Source organism: Sinohyriopsis cumingii, chromosome 7, assembly GCF_028554795.1.
Source record: "Sinohyriopsis cumingii isolate HCF-2022 chromosome 7, ASM2855479v2, whole genome shotgun sequence".
Classification (NCBI taxonomy): Eukaryota; Metazoa; Mollusca; class Bivalvia; order Unionida; family Unionidae; genus Sinohyriopsis; species Sinohyriopsis cumingii.
The window spans coordinates 48,523,951-48,550,533 of NC_142967.1; the positions used below are offsets into that span (position 1 = coordinate 48,523,951).

At 36.2% G+C, this 26,583-nt stretch overlaps 1 protein-coding gene across 1 annotated transcript in view; it reads right to left on the bottom strand.

Annotated features, from left to right (window-relative positions):
• The window catches only part of LOC149795170 (nucleolar complex protein 3 homolog), a 124,861-nt gene extending 102,186 nt beyond the window's left edge, over positions 1 to 22,675 (bottom strand). The window contains exons 1-4 of the mRNA XM_089964892.1: positions 22,556 to 22,675; positions 17,215 to 17,513; positions 10,990 to 11,180; positions 10,006 to 10,208 (exon numbers count right to left, since the gene is read on the bottom strand). Coding sequence (XP_089821018.1) covers positions 10,006 to 10,208; positions 10,990 to 11,180; positions 17,215 to 17,513; positions 22,556 to 22,564 — 702 coding nt within the window. The 5' untranslated portion in view covers positions 22,565 to 22,675. The remainder of the gene's footprint in view (positions 1 to 10,005; positions 10,209 to 10,989; positions 11,181 to 17,214; positions 17,514 to 22,555) is intronic.
• Between the last annotated feature and the right edge of the window lie 3,908 nt (positions 22,676 to 26,583).

Here is a 26,583-nt window from a genome sequence, read left to right on the forward strand (position 1 = left end):
GTATCATGCGGTAAAAACAGAATATCAGCTTGATGAACTTCATTAGGAACACTGACATCGAAATACGCGTACTGAATTTGTTTAGGACGTGGTAGATAAATTTGCCATATTGCTTGTTTGGATAACCACGCTTTAGCAGTAGAATGTTTAACCGCTGCTGCATCAGCGAGTTTACCAATTGCTGATTTACCCTTCCAGTATCCAACTGGTGAATAATAAATTAATTCCATTATTAATTACCAGCCCCTAGCGCTAATTTACCTTTCATCGAGGATCTTACTAACCAATTAGCTAATGATTCTCTAATATTTTTATTTTTTACAGAATTTAATGCATGAATTAATTTCACATCTGCAATATGCCTATCTTGTAGATTTTTACTCTTATAAGCTACATCATGAACATGACAAGCTCGATCAATAGCGTTTATTGGTTCCTCGCCTGGTTTTGGTTGATCTTGATTATCGAGCCTGATATCAAGTCTGGTACCAGGACCGCAATAATTATATCCCGGTAGATGTTTTTCTCCACTGTATTTAGCCCATGGAGCACCTGGAAACTTTGACATCAAATTAGCAATATCACCACCGCGCTTATTAGGTAAAAATGAAAATTTCTTTCTACCGCATATAGAACATTTTCCACCGTACGCTATTTTTTTATTTTTTGTTATAACCGTAGCTAAATCAGTGGTTGGAGTTTTAACTTTACAGCGTAAACAATATAGATTCATGTTATAACATATATGGATATAATTGATTTCTCAGCAACAAGAAAACGAGAGCCAGTTAAACACCATCCTGCGCTACCGAACTCCATCAGAATGATTATCATAGGACCATCTGGATCGGGTAAGACGCAGTTATTACTTAATCTGATAATGAGATGGTTGAAATGGGATAAATTATATTTAGTAGCACCATCCGTTGATGATCAACGATGTTATGATGTACTTAAAGATTTCAATGAAAACGCGCGATTACTGGATGAAGATAATGATGTTATAGAGTTTATAACCGATATTAATGAAGCACCATCCGTAGATTCCATACACGGATTTATTAATAATTTAGTTGTATACGACGATGTGATGCTAGATAAACAATCAAATCCAGCCAGAATATTTTCCCGAGGTAGACATAAAAATACAGACGTGATCTATGTTACTCAACGATATACACAAATTCCGAAGGTGATCAGAGACTACTGCAACATTTTAGTTGTGTTTAATGGCGTAGACACACACACGTTGCGAAATATTCATCAAACTTGGTGTGGTGGTGACATGGATATAATTAAATTCAAAAATTTCTTCTCACGAGCGCAAGCTACCCCACATGGATTTATAACAATAAATTTACATGATCCAAGAACAAGATATCGTGTGGGTCTTGATAAAATCTTTTAACGTTTCTGATGAGCAGCAGAGAGGGGTGATGATAAAATTAAATTTAATTAAAAAGATATCATTAATATAATGAACAACTGTGCGTGGTTACATCAAGGAACCACTAACAATTGTAATAAAAAATGCCGTGGAGAATATTGCAAGAAACATAATTATCTTATAAAGAAAAATCCTCATGCTGGTCCACGAAGTTGTGTTGGATGTAACAATGGCGTTAGAGGATTATATCAGATTTGTAAAAATTGCGGTGGAGATCGATACAGAAGTTTGATGATATATTATAAACACAGAAAGAACATAAATCCAAAAATAGAAAAACCACCATCAGAACTTGAATATTACTTGAAACATAGAACAAATTCCCATGATTCAGATGAAGGTTCCCATGATTCAGATGATGATTCCCAAGACTGATAGCAGCAGAGAGGGGGCGTCTACAATTCTGTTTGGGACAAACAATAATCGTAGACGTGGTATTGACCTCTATGAAGGGTCACTATTTTTTTTTGGTCAAACACAAGGGTGACCACTCCCTTAAGTGGTCTGTTCACCCTCTCTGCTGCTTGCAAGTAGTTTTTCAGCGCATGATAGGCATTAAGTACAAAGCGGCCAGTACATACAGCAGAGTTCCCTGAAGAACCATCAACCCAACGGAAGCTACACCACATACCCACATTGGTTGGAACAGAGATGCAAACTCATGTGGGTGCAGATGAGATGTTAGTTAACATTAAAGGAAAGCGCCTTAGATCACTTGGCCACCCAAGGCCATTACATGTGTGTATGTATGTGTATCAATGTACATGCATGAATACCTATGCATATATCCATGAACATATGTTCATACGAACACACACATACATATGGATTTACATGTATTTGAAGCTATTTTACAACAAATCTAATATGATTCCTATTACTTGCTAAGGAATGCCAGTATAAAGTTCAATATTATAAGAACTGTTCGTATAATTTTAATATATTTAAAAATTTGAGTGTGACCTATTTTCACATGGGGCCTCACCTTTCTGTATTCCTTTATAATCTCACACCTCAAGTGACAACTGCATTAAATCACCATATTTCTTACAGCCATTCAAATATGATTTCAATTTTCTTTGTATGCATACAATTATCTGGATTGTTTATGTTATGAGCACTGCTATTCAAAGTTGGAAGAAATTTTGCAGAACCTTTTTGCTTTCACAATATATGCAATGAAATATGTTTAAAACAAAACCAATCAAGAACTTTTATTTAAAACAAAACTTAAAAGCTTATTTGTTTAAACAGCGTTGCTACTGAGCAAGTTCAAAACTGATTGTGTGTACAGTGATATCAACAGTATCACTACAGGATTTCTGTTTACACTCTTAACTACTTTGTCAAGACATCTAACATACCAATTCTCCAGGTGGTTTGACATCTGCATGTCAGCACAAGTCTACAGTATTTTACAATGTACATGGGAATAGTGTAAAGTCCAGGATTTTCACACACAGTAGGTATTCTGACATTTTCATCAAATAAAAACAAGGGGGGATACATTTTATATTAGCTGGGCCAGTTTTTGTACAGGAACATCATCAATCAATAGATCTTTTGCAATATGTTTGAACAAATAAGTCTACTGAAGATGTCTACTGCCAATCTCAATAGAATGTAAACAATGATACTTTACAGTCCTCTATTCCATACAATGTAGGTAAAGAGGTGGTTATGCAAATTATCTGATTTTTGCACACACAGGAACTATTTAAGAAGTTTGCAATAGTTGTTTGGAGCAAAGTCTTAAAGGACATTTTATTATCAGATTTTATGCAGAGCATTTACCAGCTAAAAATATGTTCCAAAATGTAATGGACTTGGTTTAATATCCATCTGTTTTTCTTACAACTCTCTGAACTAAAACAAAGTAAAAGAAAAAGTAAAACCAGCAAGTTTGGTAAAATTCAACAAATAATTTAATTCTCAAACTTCTGAAATGAAACGTTAAGATGAACTTATAGTATTGTGAATTAAATTCCAAATAATCCTAAAGTTCTATTACAAGTCCAAAACTACAGTGTATTCTGAATGAATTCCAAACTTGAATGAGCTTATGTACCAACAGACATGAATAGTTTGATGTACCAACAGTCTTGATGTATCACAATGATCCTAAAATGTCCTTGAATGAAATCACAATAATCCCCAAATAGTTATTTTTGACAATGAGCACTGTGTGATTCCAATGAATATTTTGAATAAATAATTCCTCTCAAGCAACTGAAAGCGATTCCACAAAGACTGATATTAAAATAGGAATAAATAATTTTGTTCATGTGTTTGTGTGTGTGTGTTTTGGATATGCAACGTAGCTTTAACAATTTTCAGTCATATTGCTACGGTGTCTGCAGTGTGACAGTTTATAGTGATGTCAAGCACTGAGGCATCATGCCGCAGACATGTAATATGATGTCCCAACCAGTCACATTATCCTGACACCAGGCCAACCAGTCCTAACACTAACCTCAAACAGTCAGTTCACCAACCCACCCATAAACATGGTCACATTTTAGACTGGATTCTTCATAGACCTGATGAAAACATTCTACGGTCCTCCCTGGTATCCCATGACCTTGCATCAGATCACCTCTGCATTATATGCCATCTTGACATATCAGTCCCTAACCCTCCACCATTATCTGCTACTAAGAGAAACCTCCGTATGATAAATAGAACCAAACTAATGCACGACATCCAAGCTAACCTAACAACTTGCTTACCTCATACAGCAGAACAACTCGATAGCTGTCTGCATTCATTACTTGACAAACATGTCCCAGCTACCAATGCAGAGTATCAATTCAAAAGTGTTCTCCATGGTATTACAGTGTTAGGGACCAGCTTCGCACTGCTAAAAGAGACCGCCGTAAAGCTGAGAGGCTCTGGCCTTCCACCAGACTCACTATTCATAAGCAAATCTATGAAGTCGCTAAGAAGAATGTCACAAATATAGTCCATGCAGCGAAATCAGCCCACTACACTACTAAGATCATGGAAAGTTTCAGCTGCAAAGAGCTCTTCAAGATTACTAACAAGCTAATGTCAAGGAACAAATCAACACCACTTCCAACTACCTTCTCTCCAGTCGACCTTCCAGACATGTTTGAAAATTTCTTCCATGACAAAGTACAAACCATTAGAGATAAGCTTGACACCACAATTTCAATTGACTCGTCATCACCATACAATTGGGATACAGAATTTAAGCAGCAACCATTAGCAGCATTTGAACCTGTCTCTATAGATTTCGTACGTAAAATCACGATGAAGAGTTCATCAAAGTCATGTGAACTTGATCCAATTCCAACATCACTGCTGCTTGAGTGCTTAGATCCAGTATTACCTTCACTAACTGATGTTATTAATACCTTTCTCTCATCCGGGGAATTCCCATCATTTTTCAAAACTGCCATTGTAAAGCCTCTGCTGAAGAAACCAACACTAGACAATAATGATTTAAAGAACTACAGCCCAGTTTCTAATCTCCCATTCATATCAAAAATCTTAGACAAGGTTGTTCTATCCCAGCTTTTATCTCATCTAAATTCAAACAGTCTTTTTAGCAATGTACAATCTGCATATCACCCTTGCCACAGTACTGAAACTACTCTTCTAAATGCAGTTAATGACATTCTCTCTGTGTTGGATAGCAGAAAGATTACAGTCCTCACCCTCCTTGATTTGTCTGCAGCATTTGACACAACAGACCATGATTACTTCACCGTCTCCAGCATGTATTTGGCATTCATGATACAGCCTTACTGTGGTTCAAGTCCTACTTGGTCAACAGGACACAAATTGTATCTGCAAATGTAATACACTCCAGCCCAGTTGATCTATGTTGTGGTGTTCCACAGAGGTCTGTTCTTGGACCTGTTCTCTTCATTCTGTACACTCAGCCGCTCTCAAGTGTCATTGATCATCATCCAGTGTCTCACAAATTGTACAGTGATGAGACCCAAATATACAAATCTAGCCACCCAACTGAAGTTGATGCTACCATCCAAGGTGTAGAGAGGTGCATTTCTGATGTGAAATCATGGATGACATGTAACAAGCTACAGATGAATGATGATAAAACTGAGGCCATTCTGATCACAACAAAAAGACTTTCTGATTCACATCCTTTACCTCAAACAATAAATATCAGCAACGCCAACATTAAATTCACACAATCAGTACGAAACCTAGGTGTTACTCTGGACAGTACTCTCACACTGCACCAACATGTCATGAACGTATGCAAGGCTGCTTAGCTTCAGCTGAGACGTATCAGCTCAATTCGCAAATATCTTTCAGTTGATGCCACTAAAACACTTGTGTGTTCATTAGTACTTTCAAGACTGGACTATTGTAACTCAATTCTGTCTGGTTCATCTCAATATCTACTCCAGAAACTTCAAAAAGTTCAAAACACAGCTGCTCGGATCATACTTAGAGTACCACGATCAGAGCACACCTCCCCACTGCTCTGTACCCTATACTGGCTATCCATTCAATCCAGAATCAAACACAAAATTTGTTCTCTGTGCTACGTTTCACTGTCGGACTCTAGTCCAACATACCTATCCGACCTCACCCATGTGTACACACCAGCAAGATACTTACGCTCCTCTTCTGACAATCATATACTCATTATTCCCACCATGAAAACAAAGTCATATGGACAGCCTTCTTTTGCATACCAGGGTCCAGCATCGTGGAATGAATTGCCCACTGAACTTAGACACAAAGACACAATGATCACATTCAAGAGGGCTCTCAAAACTCACTTATTTCAACTGCAAGAACAAACTTAAAGACCTAATAATGTTTCCTAACCGAAATATTCTCAGCATGTTTTTTATTTTCTAATGTTTTTTTAATTTCATGGTGTTTGTTTTTGTAATAATATTATTATATGCTTTTTATATTATAGGTGTTGTCTAATGTTGTAAAGGGCTTAGAGCTTCTAAAGATTAGGCGCTATACAAAGTCCTCATTATTATTATTATTATTAACCTCTTAATGCTGAGGCCAAGCAAGGCAGCTGTTAGTACCATTTTTGTAAGTCTTTGGTATGGCTCGGCCGGGGATCAAACCCATTACCTCCCGCATCCAAGGCAGACGCTCTATCCACTAGACCAATGGTAATTTTGTTGATCACAGCTGATATAAATACCAAGACACAAATAAGATGACTAGGATGTAGGTCATTTTCCCACCACATTCATAAATAAGTTCTCTTTCTAGAACCTTCTAAGGTCAAAAGGTTAAGTAAACATCTTTACAAATATTATCTTAAAGATCAACCCACAGACATGGACAGACTGCTCAGGTGGCCTAGTGGTTGGAGCATCCACCTTGGATGCAGGTCACAGGTTTGAACCAAAGACTTATAAAAATGGTACTAACAGCTGCCTCGCTAGGCAATCAGCATTAAGAGGCTTGTGTTAGAACTGGTCGGCCTGGTGTCATGATAATATTACTGGATGGGACATCATTCTACATGTCTGCAGCATGATGCCCCAGTTCTAGACATTACTGTAAACTGCCACACTGCAGAGATCATAGTGATACAACTAAATTTTTTTTAAAGCTACATCAAATACCCAAATAACACACACTCATGCACAAACATTAAACATAAAATAATGATATACATAACATTATGTGGTTCATTTTCAGAACATAATGTTACGTAGCTAGATAAAATGGAGGAATTTTCATCATAATTTTTGTTGATGAAAAGACTGAATGCAATAATGTAATAAGAAAAGCTCTTCCTCTGGCCTATTTTAAAGTGTTATATGATCAGGTCTTACTGTAGTATGGTTTAGACAACTTAAGACACATAAAGTGTTCCACAATCACATTTCTCAACCACTTAACCCTTAAAGTGCTAGTTGCGACAATAATCGCGCTGATGTTCGAGGTCTCGTAGTGCTTGTCGTGACTTAAGTTGTTTTCCAGGTAGGCAACAAAGTACGTGTCCTATTACTTCAATTTGCCATGACTGCTTGTAAAACTATATTTGATTGGTTTATAAAGTCCCAGAACTAGCATTCTGTTGTACTTTACTAAACATTGAGCAAAGAAGTTTTACAAATACTCGCTTTTGAGCACGTGGTACCTGAAAAAAATTAAAATGGCTGATGCTGAATATGAATCAATGGTGATTCCTATCAACAAATACTGAATTCTGATAGTGATAGCAACAATGATTTTGAAGGATTTGAGGAGGATGAAATTATTGGAGCTGGCGAAGAGTTGATGGAAATACCCATGAGTGATTTTGAGCCAGGAATCGACGTGGAACTGGAGTCGGATGTACATGCTGGCTGGACGAGAAAAGATGGCATGCCTGTCAAACCCCCATTCACTGGTACTTCAAAATTAAATGCTGAAATGGCAAATAGTGAATCTATCGACTACTTAAGACTTTTTTTTGATGATGAGTTATTGCATTTGACAGTAGATCAAACAAATTGTTATGCAGATCAGAGAGTTCATGGGGCAGACTTGAAGGAGAACAGTCGCATGAAAAAATGGCAGCCTGTCACACCTGAGCAGCTAAAACTCTTTTTCTCATTGATTATAGCAATGGGTTTGGTACATAAATCTGATCTCGATTCACACTGGGCTACTGATGATGTGATATCATCCCCATACTTCAGCAAAAAAATGAGTAGGGATAGATTTCTAGCTATTTTAAGCAATTTACACCTGGCAGACGAGAACAATCAAGGTGACACTTTACACAAGATCCGCCCAATGACTGAAAAAACTGAAGCATTTGCTGAGGTTTATCCACCAGATATGAACCTCAGTTTTGATGAAGCTACCTGCCCTTGGAAAGGTCGTCTGAAATTTCGAGTTTATAACCCTGCCAAACCTAACGAGTTTGGCAAAAAGCTGTTCCAGGTGTGCGAGGCAAGCAGTGGATATTGTATTGGCTACCACATTTATGCTGGTAAAACTGGTGGAGACCTTGACAATTATTGTGAAGGACTAGAACTAAACACTGATGAGCTGAGTAAAACAACAAAAATTGTGATTGGTTTGCTTTGCAAGTCTAGTCTTTTGAATAAAGGACACAGAGTATATATGGCTAACTATTATTCATCACCTGAACGTTTTAACGAACTTGAGTTGCTAAATACCTCTGCATGTGGAACCTTGCGAACAAATAGGGTAGGTCTTGCAGAGGCAATGAAGGTTAAAAAAAAAAACCAAACCAGGGTGAGTGTATTTTTTGCAGAAAGGACAATTTGCTACTGGTGAAATATCATGACAAACGATCTCAAGTTTTCATGAAGCTAAGGTAGCAGTGATCAATAAAACAAATTTTGCTACAAACACACCTGTGATGAAACCCACATGTATTGTGGATTATGTGAAAAACATGGGAGGAGTAGAAGTGACCAATTCAACCAGTACAATCATGTAGTAAGGAAATCCAAGAAATGGTGGAGAAAACTATTTTTTCATCTACTGAATGTATGTATTGTAAATGCCTATCAGTTGTACCTGAAATTCTCACCTGTGCAGAAGAAACTAAGTCACCATGATTTCCAAGTCTCAATAGTGAAGTCATTGGTTCTGGAAGCAGGAGATGTGTCAGAACCTACTAGGAGAGGACAAAAATTTGCTGGTGAGCATCCTGAACGCCTCATTGGGAGGCATTTCCCTGAATTTACTCAAGCTACACCTGGAGCTAAACGAGCACACCCTGCATGTGATTGTGTTGCTTGTAATAAGAGAAGAAAGGACCGTGAGGGATTCAAAAGAAAGCAAACATCTTTCAGATGTGAGACATGCCAAGTGGCACTTTGTGTACCTGATTGTTTCAGGTTATTCCACACGCGTGTAAATTACCAACAGAGTGAATGTAGTAGTTCAGATGAGCTAGAATAATACCTGAACAGGTAATAAACACAATGGGTGACTCTTTAAGTGCACAAGTCGACATGAAACATATCAGAATAAACAAGTTAAAAATTTTCATGAACATTTACTACTGACTCTGGGGTCTAAATTTACCTCTGACATTCATGGATTGCATGTTTACAAAACTGTTACCTTTTCTTTACCTGTGATTTTCACAATTTAGATATAACATTGTGACAGACATAACATGTACATGTACATGGTTGAACTACAAAAGAATATAACATTTCTTAGATATACTGGAGCTTTTTCATTAAAAAACAAGCAAAAATACAGATGAAATACAGTCAAAACTTATAATTTTACCTGTATTTGCACCTGTACATGCAAATATGTTGAACTTGCGCATGTACCTTGATGCTAATCTTAAAGTTTATACATCAACCATCATTTTTCATATAGGGTTTGTGTATCTATTGTGTATATTTATTGAAATGCATGCAGTTTAAAAACTGTGCAGTTTTCTTCCTTTTTTCTCTCAAACAATTCAGCACTGAGGGATTTTGTGCTGCAAAACAATATAGCACTTTAAGGGTTAAGCATATCTATACTATCACATATTGTGTTTTTCTGAATGATAAAAGGTTTTGCAGGATGAATATATCTAGAAATGAACTTACATTTTCTTCTGGATTCTGAATTACAGAATTGGAAAAATTGGCTATTTTTATCTTCCTCTCTTGGAGTTTTTTGCTCCTTAATGCAAACAGCTGTAAACTACTCAAGGCAGGCAGGGGAACAGGCTCAGACTGTAATTGGTCATTTCCTTCATCATGTGACTCTGTGGCATCTCCATTTGGGATATCCTCTGTCTTCTCTACCTCTGTAAAAGAAAAAGTAAGAGAATGAGATAGTAATATCTATTGCTAGTGATTTCTGTGTGCCCTCTTCATATACAGAATACAGTCACCTCTGTAGTGACATTGGTATATCAGTCTTCATTTCCATCCAATCTGATAATGGCAACTAGTTACAGCCCTTTATAGGCACCACACATTGGGATTGTTTTCAACTCTTACTGAACTTATTGTGACCAAATATTAGGGTCAAAAATGAAATTAATGACCATGACAGTACTAAAAATTAGGGAATATAAACAAATTGTGCAGAGAAAAAAACTGTGTCCAAAACAATGGGCAAAAGCATGAGGTTTATGTGGTCTTCCATATGTTGCAAAAGACAATTACTAGAGGCAAGAGTCATGGCATCGCTGTGTTCAGCATGCTGAACGCTGAACTTGCAACCGATAAAGGGTGCTGGTTCAAATCCTACCACTGGATCAGCCCAGGCTGGTTACCATGGCATCCTTCAGCGAGGCATTTTACTGCAATTGCCTCAGCACTAAATAACCCACTAATGCTGCTGTGACATAAAACACCTAAACTAAACTAAACCAATCATTCCACCCATTAAAGAACGCAACTAAGAATTCATCATTTTTACTGGGTAACAATTTTCATTGATTTCATGGCTGCAACAAACCCGAGTTTTAAAGACCTAACAATGATCTTCTGTAGAAGAAATAGGACTCTTCCTCATCCACACATTTAAGAAGCAACATAGTTGTCAATTCAGTAAGAAGAATGGTTTCATTCTTTGTTTACCTTCTTCTTCCTCATGCTCAATCATCTGAGGAATGATGCCTGTACGCGTCTTTATAGGAAGTAACATTTTCATCTGCTTAGGTACCCTTGCCAACAGTTTCCTAGGTAACCTCTCATATTCGTTCTCCTCTTGAAAATCATTTTTCCTCTTTTTGGACTTGCTCTTGGGTGTGTCTTGCTCATCTATTAGACTGAAATGTGAAATTATTGAGTTTAATTTTGAAATCATTCACAGTCACACCTGCCATCTCTGTTTCTCCTGTTCAAAAGTATTAGTGTCAAAGAACTACTGCATCTTTCAGAACATAATGTACTTACATTTCATGATTAACAATGACCAATGTTAACAGTTTAATATAAAATGTAAGTTTTACTACAGTCCTACCCATTTATGCTGACATCCTCGGGCCTGAGGAAATATTGTCGACATAGGCAGATATCGAGATAATATGGGGGGGGTGTCTGAAAAAAGATACAAGTTAAATTCATCAATGAGGGGTGACCTATCGTCAGTGAGTAGCATTTACACTTTGAGAAAAGAAACAATGGAAATTTTGAGTACATGAAGACAAAACCAGTGTGAAATACACTTGTATATTGACAAATTACATTTTGGTTACCTTTGTGTAATAAAATGCACAATAAAATATTGCATCGGTCACATCCTGATATTAAAAACATTCACTACAATATTCAATGTTGGCATTAGCAGATGGCAACCTAGTTATTATTTACATGTTTCAAGTACATGTACTTAAATTGGCCTAGATTTTGGTCAGTCTGTTAGCATCTTATTGAGGCTACCATGGGGATGGGGCTATTCACAGAGAAATGAAAACCTGTCAACAAGTTGGTTTAAACAGTACATGTATTTAGTTACAGAAGTCATCGTGAAAAGCACATAAAAGCGAACAAGAGATATGCGGCTGATATGATTAATGAAGGCATAATATTGTATACATTGACACAAGCTAATGAGGCACTAAAAGAAAATGATTCTTACAATACAATATTGTAACAATGTCAGCTCAAGTGGTATACATTTAAAATACATCCCAGAGATAACAAGTTATGAATTCTCTCAAAATATAAATACATGTTAACTGAGATTATTATCTATAGCATAATCAGAGATCTCAGAAACACTTAATTACGCGTATCTGGATGCCAATTATTGATCTGGGATGCAGAAAATCACTGAGGCAGGAGTCCTCCATATGCATGTAATAGGTGTGCGGCAAAATTCAAAGACTTGCCAGTCGTGCTACAGCCACCTGCTTTGTGGGAAAATGTGTTGATCAATTAGCTGTGCTGATATTTACAATGACAGAATTCAGTGACTGAAAGACCCCTTGATACATACATGTTGCCATTTTATAAGAGTACATAAAAAAGAACATGATGCAATAGCTGGGCGGCAAGTTCAAAGGCTGGCGGCTGGCTGGGAAAATGCATTGATATTTACAGTGATTGAATTCAGAGGCAGAAAGACCCAGAGATGCACGTGTGGTCATTTATAAAAGTACATTAAATAAACAACATTAGCTTTCGTTATTGTGTTCATTTCTGAATGTACCGGAATAAGTAGTGCATGTGACCTCAGAATCAAGACATGTTGAGACTTAGACAAAATGCCATTCATAAGTGGGTGACAAGTCGTCAGAAAACGTAAACTTCGCCTTCTTCTGTTAGGAAAGCGAAAACGACTTCGCCATGTGATTATTTAAGCGGTACATTGACTGACCATACCATTTTTTTTTTAATGCCCCTCGCTTTAGCCTGATTAGTTCTAGTGTTGTAGCAAATTGTATTCGTCAAGGCATCAGTAGCTAGGCCTAGCTTTTATATCAATTACGTTGACAAACAAACTCTTGCCCATTCACAAGCATTATGTTTTGATAGCTGACTGACCATTAACCCTTTTCCGAGTAAGGTAGCAACTATCAATTTCCTGCATGCTATCCTCTAATGATAAGACATACAAACTTGTGTTTTAAGATCAGAATAGGTGATCTGGATATATATTAACTGCCTCTTATACAGTCAAACCCGGTTATCTCGATTACGTCGGGGGTGTAAAAAAATCGTCGACATAACCAGGTCCCGAGATATCCGGGTTCATAAAAACCGGTAATTTTAAAAATGTCCTTGAGCATTACTCCTGTCTCTTGCTGGTGTTTACTGGAATCCCCTCCCACTGCATGTTACAATAAAATAAACAAAACGCTTAATTGATAATAAAATGAAATGAACTAACCTGGTGTTGTTATCATTTATTCCTTTTTTATCATCATAAGTAATTTATTAAAGAAAAAATATATCTATGAACTCCTTATATCACATGTAGCGTATGCATCCATTACTGTAGTGTGCATCACTTATGTCAGATAACACACGACGCATTTTTATAATTGATGTGAATATTGAAAAACAAATCATGTTTGGTTGTACTCAGAGGTTTGAATATGTTATCAGATTGAAAAATGGATCAAAGAAAATCACAAACGAGAGAGTGAGAGAGAAACATCCACCGATTGCTTTCAGGCACCCGCCATTCACGCATAACGCGGTGTTAGGTGCAAAATAACCAAGATTGTATTATATCCAGGTTAATATATGACAGTATCTCGCAGATAAAGATCAATAAATGTTTTTGAAAATACATGTACATGTACATGTACATTGACTGTGAGTGCAAATGACACTCCTTTCGCTAGCATGGGTTACAAAGAGTATTTATTAAAGCAAGTTAATGTTGAGTAGACTACTTACCCCGCAGGCATCAATGCGAGTGACTACTGCCGTAACGGACCAAAATTGTGCCTGAAAATCGATCGCTTTTGCTGACTATTTCTTGTACAATTTCTGTGAGATTGATGTTAAAAAGTTGCATTTCGTCGAATTAAGCGGGTCCACATGTTACTTCGGACCGAAACTTATGCCCGACATAACCGGGTTATCGACTTAACAGAGGTCGAGATAAGCGGGTAAAAAATAGCATAACAAAGAAGAATTTTTTCGGGACCAGACCAAAACGCTCGACATAAGCGGGTTGTCGAGATAACCGAGGTCGAGATAAGTGGGTTTGACTGTACACTATTTCATCATAAAATTAGTGTGAAACTATAAGTGAACCAATAAGCCGGACGGGAAATAATGGTGGACTTCACTAAGTCTGGGATGTACCAGTTTATTAGATCATCTGTTTTCTTAAATCATGGGGCAAATATATTCAGATAAAATACAAATCATTGAAACCAAAGCCTAGGTATTATTTTATTAAAGATTTAACTTTAAAATGCAAATTATATGGGTCAGAAACATATGGGACAAAGCTATGTTGTGGAAATCGCGAGATGCGCTTTAAAGTCTAAGCTGTTTTGTGACTTCACACGTTTTTGTGAAAATACAGGAAAAGACCGCAAATCAGATACTATTTATTTGCCTAAAATTCCTACAAGTACGTATACAAATAAATAAACCATGAGCTTGCGATCCTGTCAATGGACTGTTGTAATGAAGCTATATTATAGTGAGTGATTACATTACGAAAACCTCTCCATCTAAAAACAGATGCACTCACGTCTGTGTTGATTCTGTAGGAAAGAAGGGACTGCAACTTTTGATGGTGGGACTCCTATTTTTACCAAAATGGGAGTCCTTGACTCCTAGTTTTAAAATCCTATCGAGATCTCTGACAATCAATGCATAAAATTACAATAATATTTAATTTAATTTATCAAGGACCAAACAAAAGCCTGTTTTTTTTATCCAACAGCGACATTAAAGCCTGGTGGCAAGATCAACTAATTGTTGAAAAAGTATGGGCAACTGGCAGCTGGTCAACATAAATGATTAGGCAGGAAAATTAAAGCATGGCAGCAAGTTCAACTATTTGTTGAACAAAGTATGGGTTGCAACTACTGGTAGCTTGTTGACATAAATGATGAAAAAACAAAGGATTTGTTCAAGCTGGGACCAAGGGCTGCTGTCGACATGAACGTTTATTTTTCATCTTGATGTGAACATAAGCATGAAAAGTTTGGTAGTAATAAGGGACCAGGACTTTGAATTTTTGTCAAAATAGGCAGCTGGTCGACAAAAGTGAGCTCGATATAAGTGGGTGGGACTGTATAAACAAAATTAAAAAACTTAATAAAAAAAAAACAAGCTTTCAAAAATGGGAATACATTATGGCTCTTATTTTAAGTAGTGAGAAAAGGTAAAAATTAGACAAAGCAGTAAAGCAGAACCATATAAATGACATACCAACTATACTCATCTTTTCATCAGTCCAGACATCATATTTACTGGGAACAAAAAAGTTCCACACAGCAACAACCAACCTTAGTTTGAAGCCATTGTTCAGACAATGCTGATATGTTCCCTCTACAACTCTTAAACCAGAACAAATAGATAACCCAGACTGCTTAAGCAAATTCATTATATGAGAGCACCTGATGCTACATTAAAACTGCATAAATTACTCAAACAAAAATAGAGAGGCACAAATTTACTCTATTACGTTTAGTATTCATTCTAAAGATAACAGAATCCAATAAAAAAAAGTAAAGAAAGTAGGGCCGCTTGAATGCCTGACTAAACTTGGCTTTATGTTCTTTTTAATTATGTCTAATTTTATTTAAAACACAATATACATTTTGAAATTATACTGCTGAAAAGATTGTGAAGCTTTGACTGCATTACATTTACATCCTTCACTCTACAAAACTTGGTCTCAGCAATGATACTGTACAACTTTAGAGTAATGCATATTTAATTAGTTTTGTGGTGAATGATGCAGCCTGACAATAACAAAGGGATGCCCCACCCTACCCCTTTCAGCGCACACATCTGACTTCTACAAATGCCAAATAAGCATCGTCATTTTTCATTTGCCTTGCCAGTCAAAATTGCTGTTGTAATTGTTTCCACACACGAATCATTTGCTTAATTCATTACCAACCACATTCTAATCAGATCAAACCCAAGTGGCAGATCTCTGTTCTTGCCCGAGCTTCACTATAAGAGCAAAGGCATTCCCACTAGTTTAATTACTAACAGTTTTTATTAGGTATATCTGTGTACTACTACCTCCTAATTAAAAAATCTGTTGATCACAAGCATAAATGTACTATTGTACTTCCCAATTAAAAATTCTGCTGATTACAAGTAGAAATGGTTATGGGTGTTCCATTTAAACATACATGGTACCCAGGGAAGGCAGTTTTTAAAAAAAAGATTTGCCTGGTACTTTGATTTCAGAGAATTCATATTAAAATGATTAGAAAATTCTAAATTGCTTCTATGGTTGAGTACCCCATTTTAAAAGTGCCTTTCCTGGGTCCCATGTACTGGCACAGCCCTTATAAGTGTTTAAGTGTATCTTCAGTTTTACTTCTCACCTGAGTATTCATAACTTAAGCATCTTTGTTAATAAATGGTGAAAATCTGTCATATGATATATTGGTGATTCAGTGATATGACATTAAGTCTTTACTGACATTACGGTATCACCTAGAACATTAGCACTTTTTTTTTTATTAACATATGAATCCATCTCATAAATATTTCTAACATTTTGTCATTACTGAGCATATAGTAATCCAGAGAAAAAGGTTTTTTCTTATTAATTCCACTACACAGATTGTAATTGAAGAAGAAAATAACAATGAAAATTTCTATTTCAGTATCTTAAAGATCATTAAAATCTTGTGACTTACAATAAAGGTCCCTTCTCACAGAAAAAATTTCTTTATGGAAAGAAATGCCCTTAATCATCGCTTTGTAAGAAAATTTCTGGCTGGAGCACGTCTAGTGACATTCAGAAAAAAAATTCCTATCACAATGGATGCTAGCCTTCTTTCTCTTCCACTATTATTAATTTTTTTTTAAACCTGGAGTAAATCCAAAATTGTTCAGATATTTAAATTTAGTAGCTTCATCTACTACAATACTCTCCAGAATATATTTTTTCATTCAATCTGTAATTCATTGTAAGCTTTAACCCATTAATTTCGACAGTAATTATCATTGGTACAAGTGTGATGCTGTGATTGTCTATCAATTTGGAGAACATTGATTCAGCATTTTTGAGTAAGCTGGAAATAAGGGATGAACCAGGCATGATGGATGCAGATCCATGCATCAACCTCTCATCTCCTTATGGCTTAGTAAGCTAAGATTAATTCTCCAAACATATTGTAGTTTACAGTATATCTTAACCTTGTTTCTACAGACGAAGCAAAACTGTAATCTCGACCAGGGGTCCTATAATATTCATAGTCTTCTTCATCAGGTGGCATTTCCTCTTCAACCCTTTGAATTTTAGGAGTATTTCCAAGAGTTCTCTCCCTTGCAGCATCATTTAATTTGTCCTTCCCTTTCAGTCGTTTTAGGAGCCTGAGCTTCTTTTTCCTCTTCTCCCTAAGTTTTTCCTGTTTGGCAAGTTTTGTCTGTCTTTTGTTGGAGATTTTAGTTTTGCTAATCTTCCTCTGCTTTGCTTTGGAGAGTCCAAGACTTTTCTGTAAGTAATATACCAAATATCTATTACTATAAAGAAGCAAAATGTTTACTACTCAAAGAATTTGTATATGTGTGTGTGTGTGTGTGTGTGTGCATGATTTGGATATTTAACGTAGCTTTAGCAATTTTTCAGTCATATCACTAAGATGTCTGCAGTGTGGCAGTTTATAGTGATGTCTAGCACTGTGGCATAATGCCACAGACATGTAGCATGATGCCTCACCCAGTCACATTTTCCTGACACCAGGCTGACCAGTCCTAACACTAACCTCTTAATGCTGAGCACCAAGCAAGGCAGCTATTAGTACCATTTTTGTAAGGCTTTGGTATGACTTGGCTGGGGATCGAACCCATGACCTCCCTTTTCCGAGGCGGACGCTCTAACCACTAGGCCACTGAAGCAGTCCAGTTTCTGATTGATCTTGCCACAAACGTGCTTATATACCTAGGCAACCATCTAATACATTTAGTAGCAATAGCAACATAACTAGAGGGCTCTTCAGTCTAGCCGAGTGCCACCATCTTGCTATTTTTGTACAGAAAGGGTACCCCTCTTTACAGGGCTCCCATTCTCTTAACTTTGATTGCATAATTTCATGAACAGCAGGAACATTTTACGTGAAAATCTGCGCAAAGGAAACCATCTGGCTTTTCTTTTAAATTATACATAAATGGTTAGAATTTGATATGGCTCAGAGAATATTCTTATGAAAAATCCACAAAACGTGTGGATCATGGAGGGTTTCATGCAGGAGAGGTTTTTTATGTATCGACATATAGAATGTGCCAAAAATACTGTAGTACTTATCTTTGTTTCTTGGGAATAGGGTTGTATTACAACATACCCTCCATCTCATCTTTAACTGGAAATGTGTCAGTTTTCTCCCTTGAGCACCTGCTAGAGGTAGCAGTCTGACATTATTCAATAAAGTACATCAAAATCTGTGACAAAACACGAAATCACCTTAGCAGTATAATAAATATACATATATTTATAGTACATTAAGGTGATTTATTGTAAGGTTCTTTACTGACAAAACATCAGACTCCTTTGGTAGCAACTATATACTCAATGAATATAAATATTGTTGCTACTGCTACCTGTAACCAACAGTTTGTTTTTATTATTACTGCTACAAAATAGTATAAAACCTGCTTGATACCTTTGGATATGAAATTAATGTAATAGTAAAAAAGATTAATACAAATTTATACTTGTATCTTCAAAGATGAGATGTGATTGTTTTCTGTTTGAAGAATAAGACCCCCGACCCAACATGTAATAATCTACAAGAAACTTTTTAAGTTTTTATGGTTACTCACAGCTCAGGCTGTTATGACAAAAAATGTCACCACAATCCAACTATGCAATAAAGAAAATGCAAAATAAAAAAACTATTAAAAATAAAAAGTATATACAGTACTGTATTTAACTTTTCACAGGACATATTAGAAGAAAAAAAATATTTTATATAAACTTTCAGTCATATAAACAATATTTTTAGATTTATTTGCACGTTCAGTTGACATACATTTGAATTTGTTGCAATGCGACAGTAGTCGAAATATGCCGAATTTCAAGTAGGTACATGTTGGGGATAAGTTTCTTGAATGAAACGAACCGTTGCTTACAGTTCCAATAGGCATAATATATTTTTATTCATTTCGTTAAAGAATAATATTTCAACTTAACCCAATTTCGGCATTCCTCGCTTTCATCGCTTTCCAGCCAATTGAAATGTAGGCCAACGAAACTTGAAAATAGGTCCATTTCTTTTGTGAGAATTTGAATTTATTAGAGAAAAGACATCAGAGTAAGTCAAGTCTGACTAAAACATTATTACTTTCCTTTGTAGAAAAGCGGTTATTTTTGTTGTCAGTTGTTTGAAATATTCCTGAAAATTTGACTTTTGTAACTATGTTAGTCGACATCAAAACACACTACACAGCACCGTTAATTAGGCTGTAAGACCTTGACACCCACAACATAATATCAGCGTCGGGTCTCACATGTAGGACTATATTCTTTAGTGACTGCTTCACTGATTAACCCCCAAAAACTTTTCATTACTGGATTTGTTTTCAATATATACACTGTACAAAAAAAATGCTCACTTTCTGGAGAAATCTTTTTTTTTTGCAGGCAATAAAATTAGTTGTTTGCACTTCATCATCAGTCTCATGACCTAGTGTGGTCATTGAGGCACTGTGCTGCTGAACATCTGACCAGTTCCCTCCACTTGTCTCGATCATGTGCCAATGCCTGTGTCTCCGCAAAACTTTTCCTGGTCCATTCTGTGATGTTGTCAGTCCACTTTTTTCTCTGTCTACCTCTCCTTCTGCCACCCTGGACGCTGCCCTGCAGGACTGTTGTGGATAGACTGTTGGCTCTAGTGACATGGCCATACCATTTCAGCTTTCTCTTTCTGACGGTGGTGAGGAGGTCCTCACATTGGTCTACTTCGCGCCTGATGGTGTTACGCACTTCTTCATTTGTGATGTGGTCCATGTAAGAGATGCCAAGGATGGTTCTGTAGCATCTCATTTCTAGTGACTGGATTCTTCGTTGTAATTCTGCTGTCAGGGTCCATGCCTCACATGAGTACAAAAAGACTGAGATGACTAGAGCTCACAATAGTCTGATTTTTAGTTTTCAGACAGATATTCTTGTCTCTCCAGATGGGTCTCAGCTTTGGCATAGCTGCCATTGTTTGTGCTGCTCTTGACAAAATTTCTGCTCTTGATCCCTCTTCAGTGATTATGGAACCAAGATATTTGAACTGGCTCACTGTTTCCAGTTCATGTCCTCTGACTTTAATCTTGGCTGAGATTTGTTTGCCACTATTTGTCATCAGTTTTGTCTTCTCAGCGCTTATCTCCATGTCAAACCTGGAAGATGTTTCATCTAGGTTCTTCACTAAGGTGGCTAGCTCGTCTTCACTGCCTGCCAGCCCATCAATGTCGTCTGCAAAGCGGAGGTTGGTGATGTTACGCCACTGATGAAGAAATAGAGGAGTTTTACAACAAACTACAGGGTATTCTAAACATGGTCAGTAAGAAAGATATCCTCATCGTCCAAGGAGACTGGAATGCCAAAGTTGGCAAAGATGCTCTAAAAGACTGGGAAGTACATTGTGGACCTTCTTGCAATGAGCTTACCAATGAAAGAGGGAGATGGCTGCTCGAGTTCGCAAGCTACAACAACTTGGTACTAGCCAACACCCTGGGACAACATAAAGCTTCACGATGCTGGACATGGCACTCACCAAATGGAATCCATCACAACCAGATCGACTACATACTGGTTCAAAACCGTTACCGATCTGGCATCAACAGAGCAAAAACAAGGACATTCCCAGGTGCTGATGTTGGGAGTGATCATGACCTCGTGATTATGAACTTCCGAGTGAGGCTGAAGAAAATTAACAAGCCAAAGAACATCAGGCTCAAATTCAACCTTGAACAACTGAAGGACCCTAACATCTGCAAGTCATTCCAAGCCACAATTGGAGGAAAATTTGCTCCACTCCTTGTGATGGATGGTGATGTCAATGAGATGACAGACACCTTCAACATAGTCATGACAGCAGCTGCCAAGGACATCATTGGTCTCCATCGCCCGAAGAAAAAACCCTAGGTTACAGAAGAGATTCTGAAGTTGTGTGATGCCCAAAGAGAACTAAAAAACACCAGACATACAACAGGGGCATTGAAGTACCAAGAAATAAACAAGAATATCAGAAAAAACTTGAGCAAAGCAGAAGAAAATTGGATTGGACAAAAAGTGCACAGAAATGGAGAACAGTCTGATAAAGAATAACAGCAAAAAAGACATTCCAAATTGTGAAAGACCTCACCAGACAGAAACAACAAAGAGTCAGTACCATTCAAGACAAAAATGGAAAATGCCTCACAGAATCGAGTGACATTGCAGAAAGATGGACTGAGTATTGCAAAGAACTCTACAACCATCAGTCCACAGGAGACCCAGAGGTGCTTTAAGTTCCAAACTCCTCAAATGATGATGACTTCCCCATTCTCAAAGAAGAGGTGGAGTCAGCAATAAGAGCACTGAAGAATGGGAAGGCAGCTGGAGTAGACAACATCCCAGCTGACCTTATCAAGAATGGGGGAGAATCAGTGAAAGAGCTACTAACAAAAATCTGCAACAAGATCTGGCAGACAGGTGAATGGCCAACACAATGGACCCAGTCACTGATTATAACACTTCCCAAAAAAGGCAATCTCCAGCTGTGCCAAAATTACAGAACTATCAGTTTGATCAGCCATGCTAGTAAGGTAATGCTGAAGATCATCTTGAACAGACTGAAACCACAAGCAGAAGAAATAATCGCTGAAGAACAGGCCGGGTTCCGGATTGGAAGAAGCACAACAGAACATATATTCAATCTCAGGGTTCTGTGCGAAAAGTACTTGCTTTGAGCAAAACCCATGAAAAGGAGTACACTTTCTTTGCTAATTTGTTATTTCTGATGCTTTGGCCTTCTTAAAAATACCATATTTATTAACCTGACATGACATTTTAAATTTGGCCTGTTATCACTACATTTAGATATTTAAATGTGTTTTGGACTTTGTGTACAATTTGTGTACAACTTCACTGCTTTCCTTTAAAATTGTCATGCATACAAATGGAATTCAAATGGAATTTTTATCCAGTGCACCAGCGAGTCTACATTTTGGCAACACGTTTTCATGATCGAACTTTAAAAATTCGTTAAAAATTTAAAGAATCCTGTATTTTAAAAAGGATTTCAGATTTTTACTTCTCAAGACATGAACTTTCCAAAAATGTTTGACTAATAAACGCTTTTTAACATTTTGAAAACTGCGTTGAACTAGCTAATGGATGGATGATAAATGGATGGCACATTAGAACATTTGCACAAAGAACATAGGCTACACGTCTGTTGCCGACTAACAAATCACTGTGAAAAACACAACACAATTTTGAATTTGAATGAGAATAGCTGTGCCCCTTAATAGGTCTGATAATGCTTTGAACACGCGTGGTACTTACTACCCCCATCTTGTTACAGGTGTTCTACGAAAAGGATCAATGCATCCAAATGCAAAGTAAAATAAAATGTTAGTCTGGTTCCCTGATTCGTATGCACTTCAACATTCGTATAGGTTAATATATTATTCATGGAACCAGGCTATTATTTACCACATATCGCAGACTGGTTGTTGGAAGGACCGACACTCACACAAACACACACACTTGTAAAAAAAAAAAAAAAAAAAGAAGTGTTTTATGTGTGTTTCCACCAAGGTGTGTTGTTTGTTCATTTTTTAGAAGAATTTTGATCAAAAAATTTATTTTAAGTTAAGTTTGTTATGGGGTATTTATTAAAAGTCCCTAGTGCTACCTATCTGTACAGTAGGGTAGTCCTACATGTAAGACATAGCACATTTTGATTTTGTTGAGGTGCTATACAGTAGGGTTGTTCAATATTGGCAGCCGTCGCCGATAGTCCTACCTGTAAGACCTGACGCTGATATTTATGTTTTAGCACCTAAACAAAATCAAAATGGGCTATGTCGCCGCCAAAATTACATTAATCAAATGATCTATAGTCTGACTCTATATCCCCGTTTGTTTGTACCCTCCTACCGATTTCAATAACGAGAACGTTTAATGTGATAAAAAGTGCACAGAACTAAGTCAATTGAATCGTTTATTTATAATTTCTAACTTGACTGTGACCAGAATGGCACTAATGATGGCATCCCCTGTATCATTTCATGCTTAACGGACTTTCAGAGTCGGGTTAGAAACTATAAATCAGTGAATGAATTGACTAAGTTCCTTGCACTTTTTATCACATTAAAGATTTCCATTATTTATATCGGTAGGGGGTACAAACAAACGGGTTTGTATTATCAGACTATAGTATGAAATCAAATGATTTAACCTAGCAAATGAAATGATAAATCCAGATTCCAAATGATGTGGCTTCACATGAAATGATTTAACGAACAAAACCGAATGATGAATTTAGATTTCAAATGACGTGGTATTAAATGAAATGATTTAGTGTGAAATGAAATAATTTAGCCCATCAAACGGAATGACGAATTCAGATTCCAAATGATGTGTGATATGAAATGATGTAGCATGAAATTAAATGATTGAACCCCAAAAATGAAATAATGAATTCAGATTCCAAATGATGTGGCGTTAAATGAAATGATCTGGTGTTAAATAAAATGATTTAAAGAACAAAACAGAATCATGAATTCTGCTTCCAAATGCTATTAAATAAAATGATGTAGTCTAAAATAAAATGATTTAACACATGAAATCATTAATTTAAATTCCAAATGATCTGGTATTAAAATGATTTAAACAACAAAAGAGAATAATGAATACTGAATCCAAATGACATATTATTAAATGTCACCTGCCACCTATATTGTACAAATGTGTGATATTATTATAATTATAAACAATACGCATTGGTTTGGTATGCACACCATAAATATGTTTAATTAGACTTAAATCTCTGCTTTATAAAATGAAAAAATTATTCGGCAATCTCTGTAAACAATCAGTAGTTTCCACGTGCCAAAACCGGATACGACGTACATTTAACCCTTCTATTCAACCTAGCCATTCAAGTGCTTAATTTCCCCACGTAAATGACTATGTGATACAGCGTACGATCGTGCTTTTGTACAGCAAATATGGTGCACTATGTTGCATTCGGATGTAACCAAAAGAGTGATGATGGGAAAAAGTGTTCTTTCTTTTTCCGAAAAGCTATAGTTTACCAGAAAAAAAGTGTATTTAATCTGTGGGATCGAATAGGGGAGGGATAGGAAAGTTGTATCATTTATGCATTATTATAGTGAATTTGGCCCAAAGACAATTCGGCCCAACTCGAAATACAATTTGGACAATAGTTTGTACGTTCTTTTTCTTCAACAAAAGAGTAAATGCTATGTAAGATACGTTTTAGTGGAAAAAAATTAATTTAAACTATTTTGATATTCTTGGAAAGAAAATAAACATACTTTGTAACGCACATATTTATGAGAGAAAACACAAACTGACCTATCTTGCTTGTTCTAATAAAAATATTTACATACATTTTATGCTAAAATATATATGCATCTGCACAACGACATTCTCAGTTTAAGTCTTCGGTCAAATTATTAATAATCATTTATAAAATAAAAATACGTAGCATAATATTCTACATAATACGTATACATTTTGCTAAGGGTAGTGTACATGAGATATTATAACAAATATACTTAATTTATGGCTTCACGTTGTAACACAGCTGCATACAATACATGCTAGATTACACATGAGAGAGAGAGAATAATGTTGAGCATTTTGTCAGTATTTAGTTGCTGCAATATGAAGCTCTTACCAGTTAATTTTATTGTTTGTATTTTTCAAGTTGTCTTAGTGTTTGCACGTGTCCATTGAAAGCTTGTCATTACTGGTCAATATCATCGAATGATATTTGCTCCATTATTCTGTACAAATTAGAAAGAAAATAAGTTTGTGTTTAATTTGCGCCCCCCCACTCACACACAAACACTCACTTTACAGAATAAATTGATAAACATACACTTGTTTGAAAATAAAATGAAAGAAATGAACCTTGCACTGTTATCATATATTCCTTCTTTTTTCGTCATGCGAAAATTATTTTTAAAATATATATCCAGGAACTTCGTACATGTAGCGGATGCTGGCTTGCGTATGCATCCTTAGTGTAGTGTGTATCGCTTATGTCAAATGACAAAATTGCAAATGAGACAAAAGTATTACCCAATTGCTTGAAAGCACCTGCCATTTATGCATTACAAGTTACTTATTGCAAACTGACCCAGATTGTATTGTATCCAGGTTAACTATAAGTCGGTATCTCGCAAATAAAAAAAATCATTATTTTAAAATACATTTAATGTGAGTGCAAATGATAATCTTTTAGCTAGCATGGGTTACAAAAGTATTATTAAAGGAAGTTATTACTGTGTATACTATTTGTCCTGCAAACATAAATTATGATTACATATGGCAAAAAAATAGAAGCCCGGGTGATAACCATAACTAGCAGGGAGCAATAAGCTCATTGTTTAAACTTACCGACAGGATATCAGATACATGGGTTATTTTATTACAATACAAACCAACCCTGGAATCTTGACTTTGGTATCCTTTTAGTGCGCCGACTTTTTCTTCTGAAGTCGGTCGACAAAAGGAAGTCAAGTTTGGTTCCTTTGGATTCTTTAAGTGTGCCGATTTCTTTCATCTTTTTTTTTTTTATAAACTCTGCCAACGCAGGGAAGCCAGCATTGATTCTTTTTACCTGTATTAATGGGAATTTTGAAAATAAATTGAAACAATGGAACAGTTTTGAAAGCGACAAAATCTAGTGCTTCGTGCACGCATACCGATATAAGGCTGAACAGTAAATTAGTTTTCACTAGTTTCATCTAAATATTCCCTATCCATAGTTTATAGTGTTTTATTTTTTGACAACAAGAAGCATGTACTTCGTCTTGTAGGGATAAATGTACGTCATTTCCGGTTGCATCCTCTATAGGTGGGAAATCGTAACTAAGGGGAAGTAATAGCGTTGTATACTTCTATTTTGAGTAATTAAATTATTATTTCTTCTTTAGACTTGATAATTTTTTGTTCTTTTTGTGCGAGTATAACTATTTTTAATCATGTAACACAGATCGAATATAAATAGGAAAATGTTGGAGTATGGCCGGTGACCTTTAAATGAAATTACGTAATATGAAATGAAATGATTTAACTCAACAAATGAAATGATGAATTCAGATTCCAAATGATGTGGTATTAAATTAAATGATTTAAAGAACAAAACAGATTGATAAAATCTACTTCCAAATGACGTAGTATTAAAAGAAATTATTTAGTCTAGAACTAAATGATTTAACCCAAAAAATAAAATGATGTATTCAGATTCCAAATGATCTGGCATTAGTTGAAATGGTCTGAAGAACAGAATGGAATGATCAGATCATATTCCAAATGATGTGGTATTAAATGAA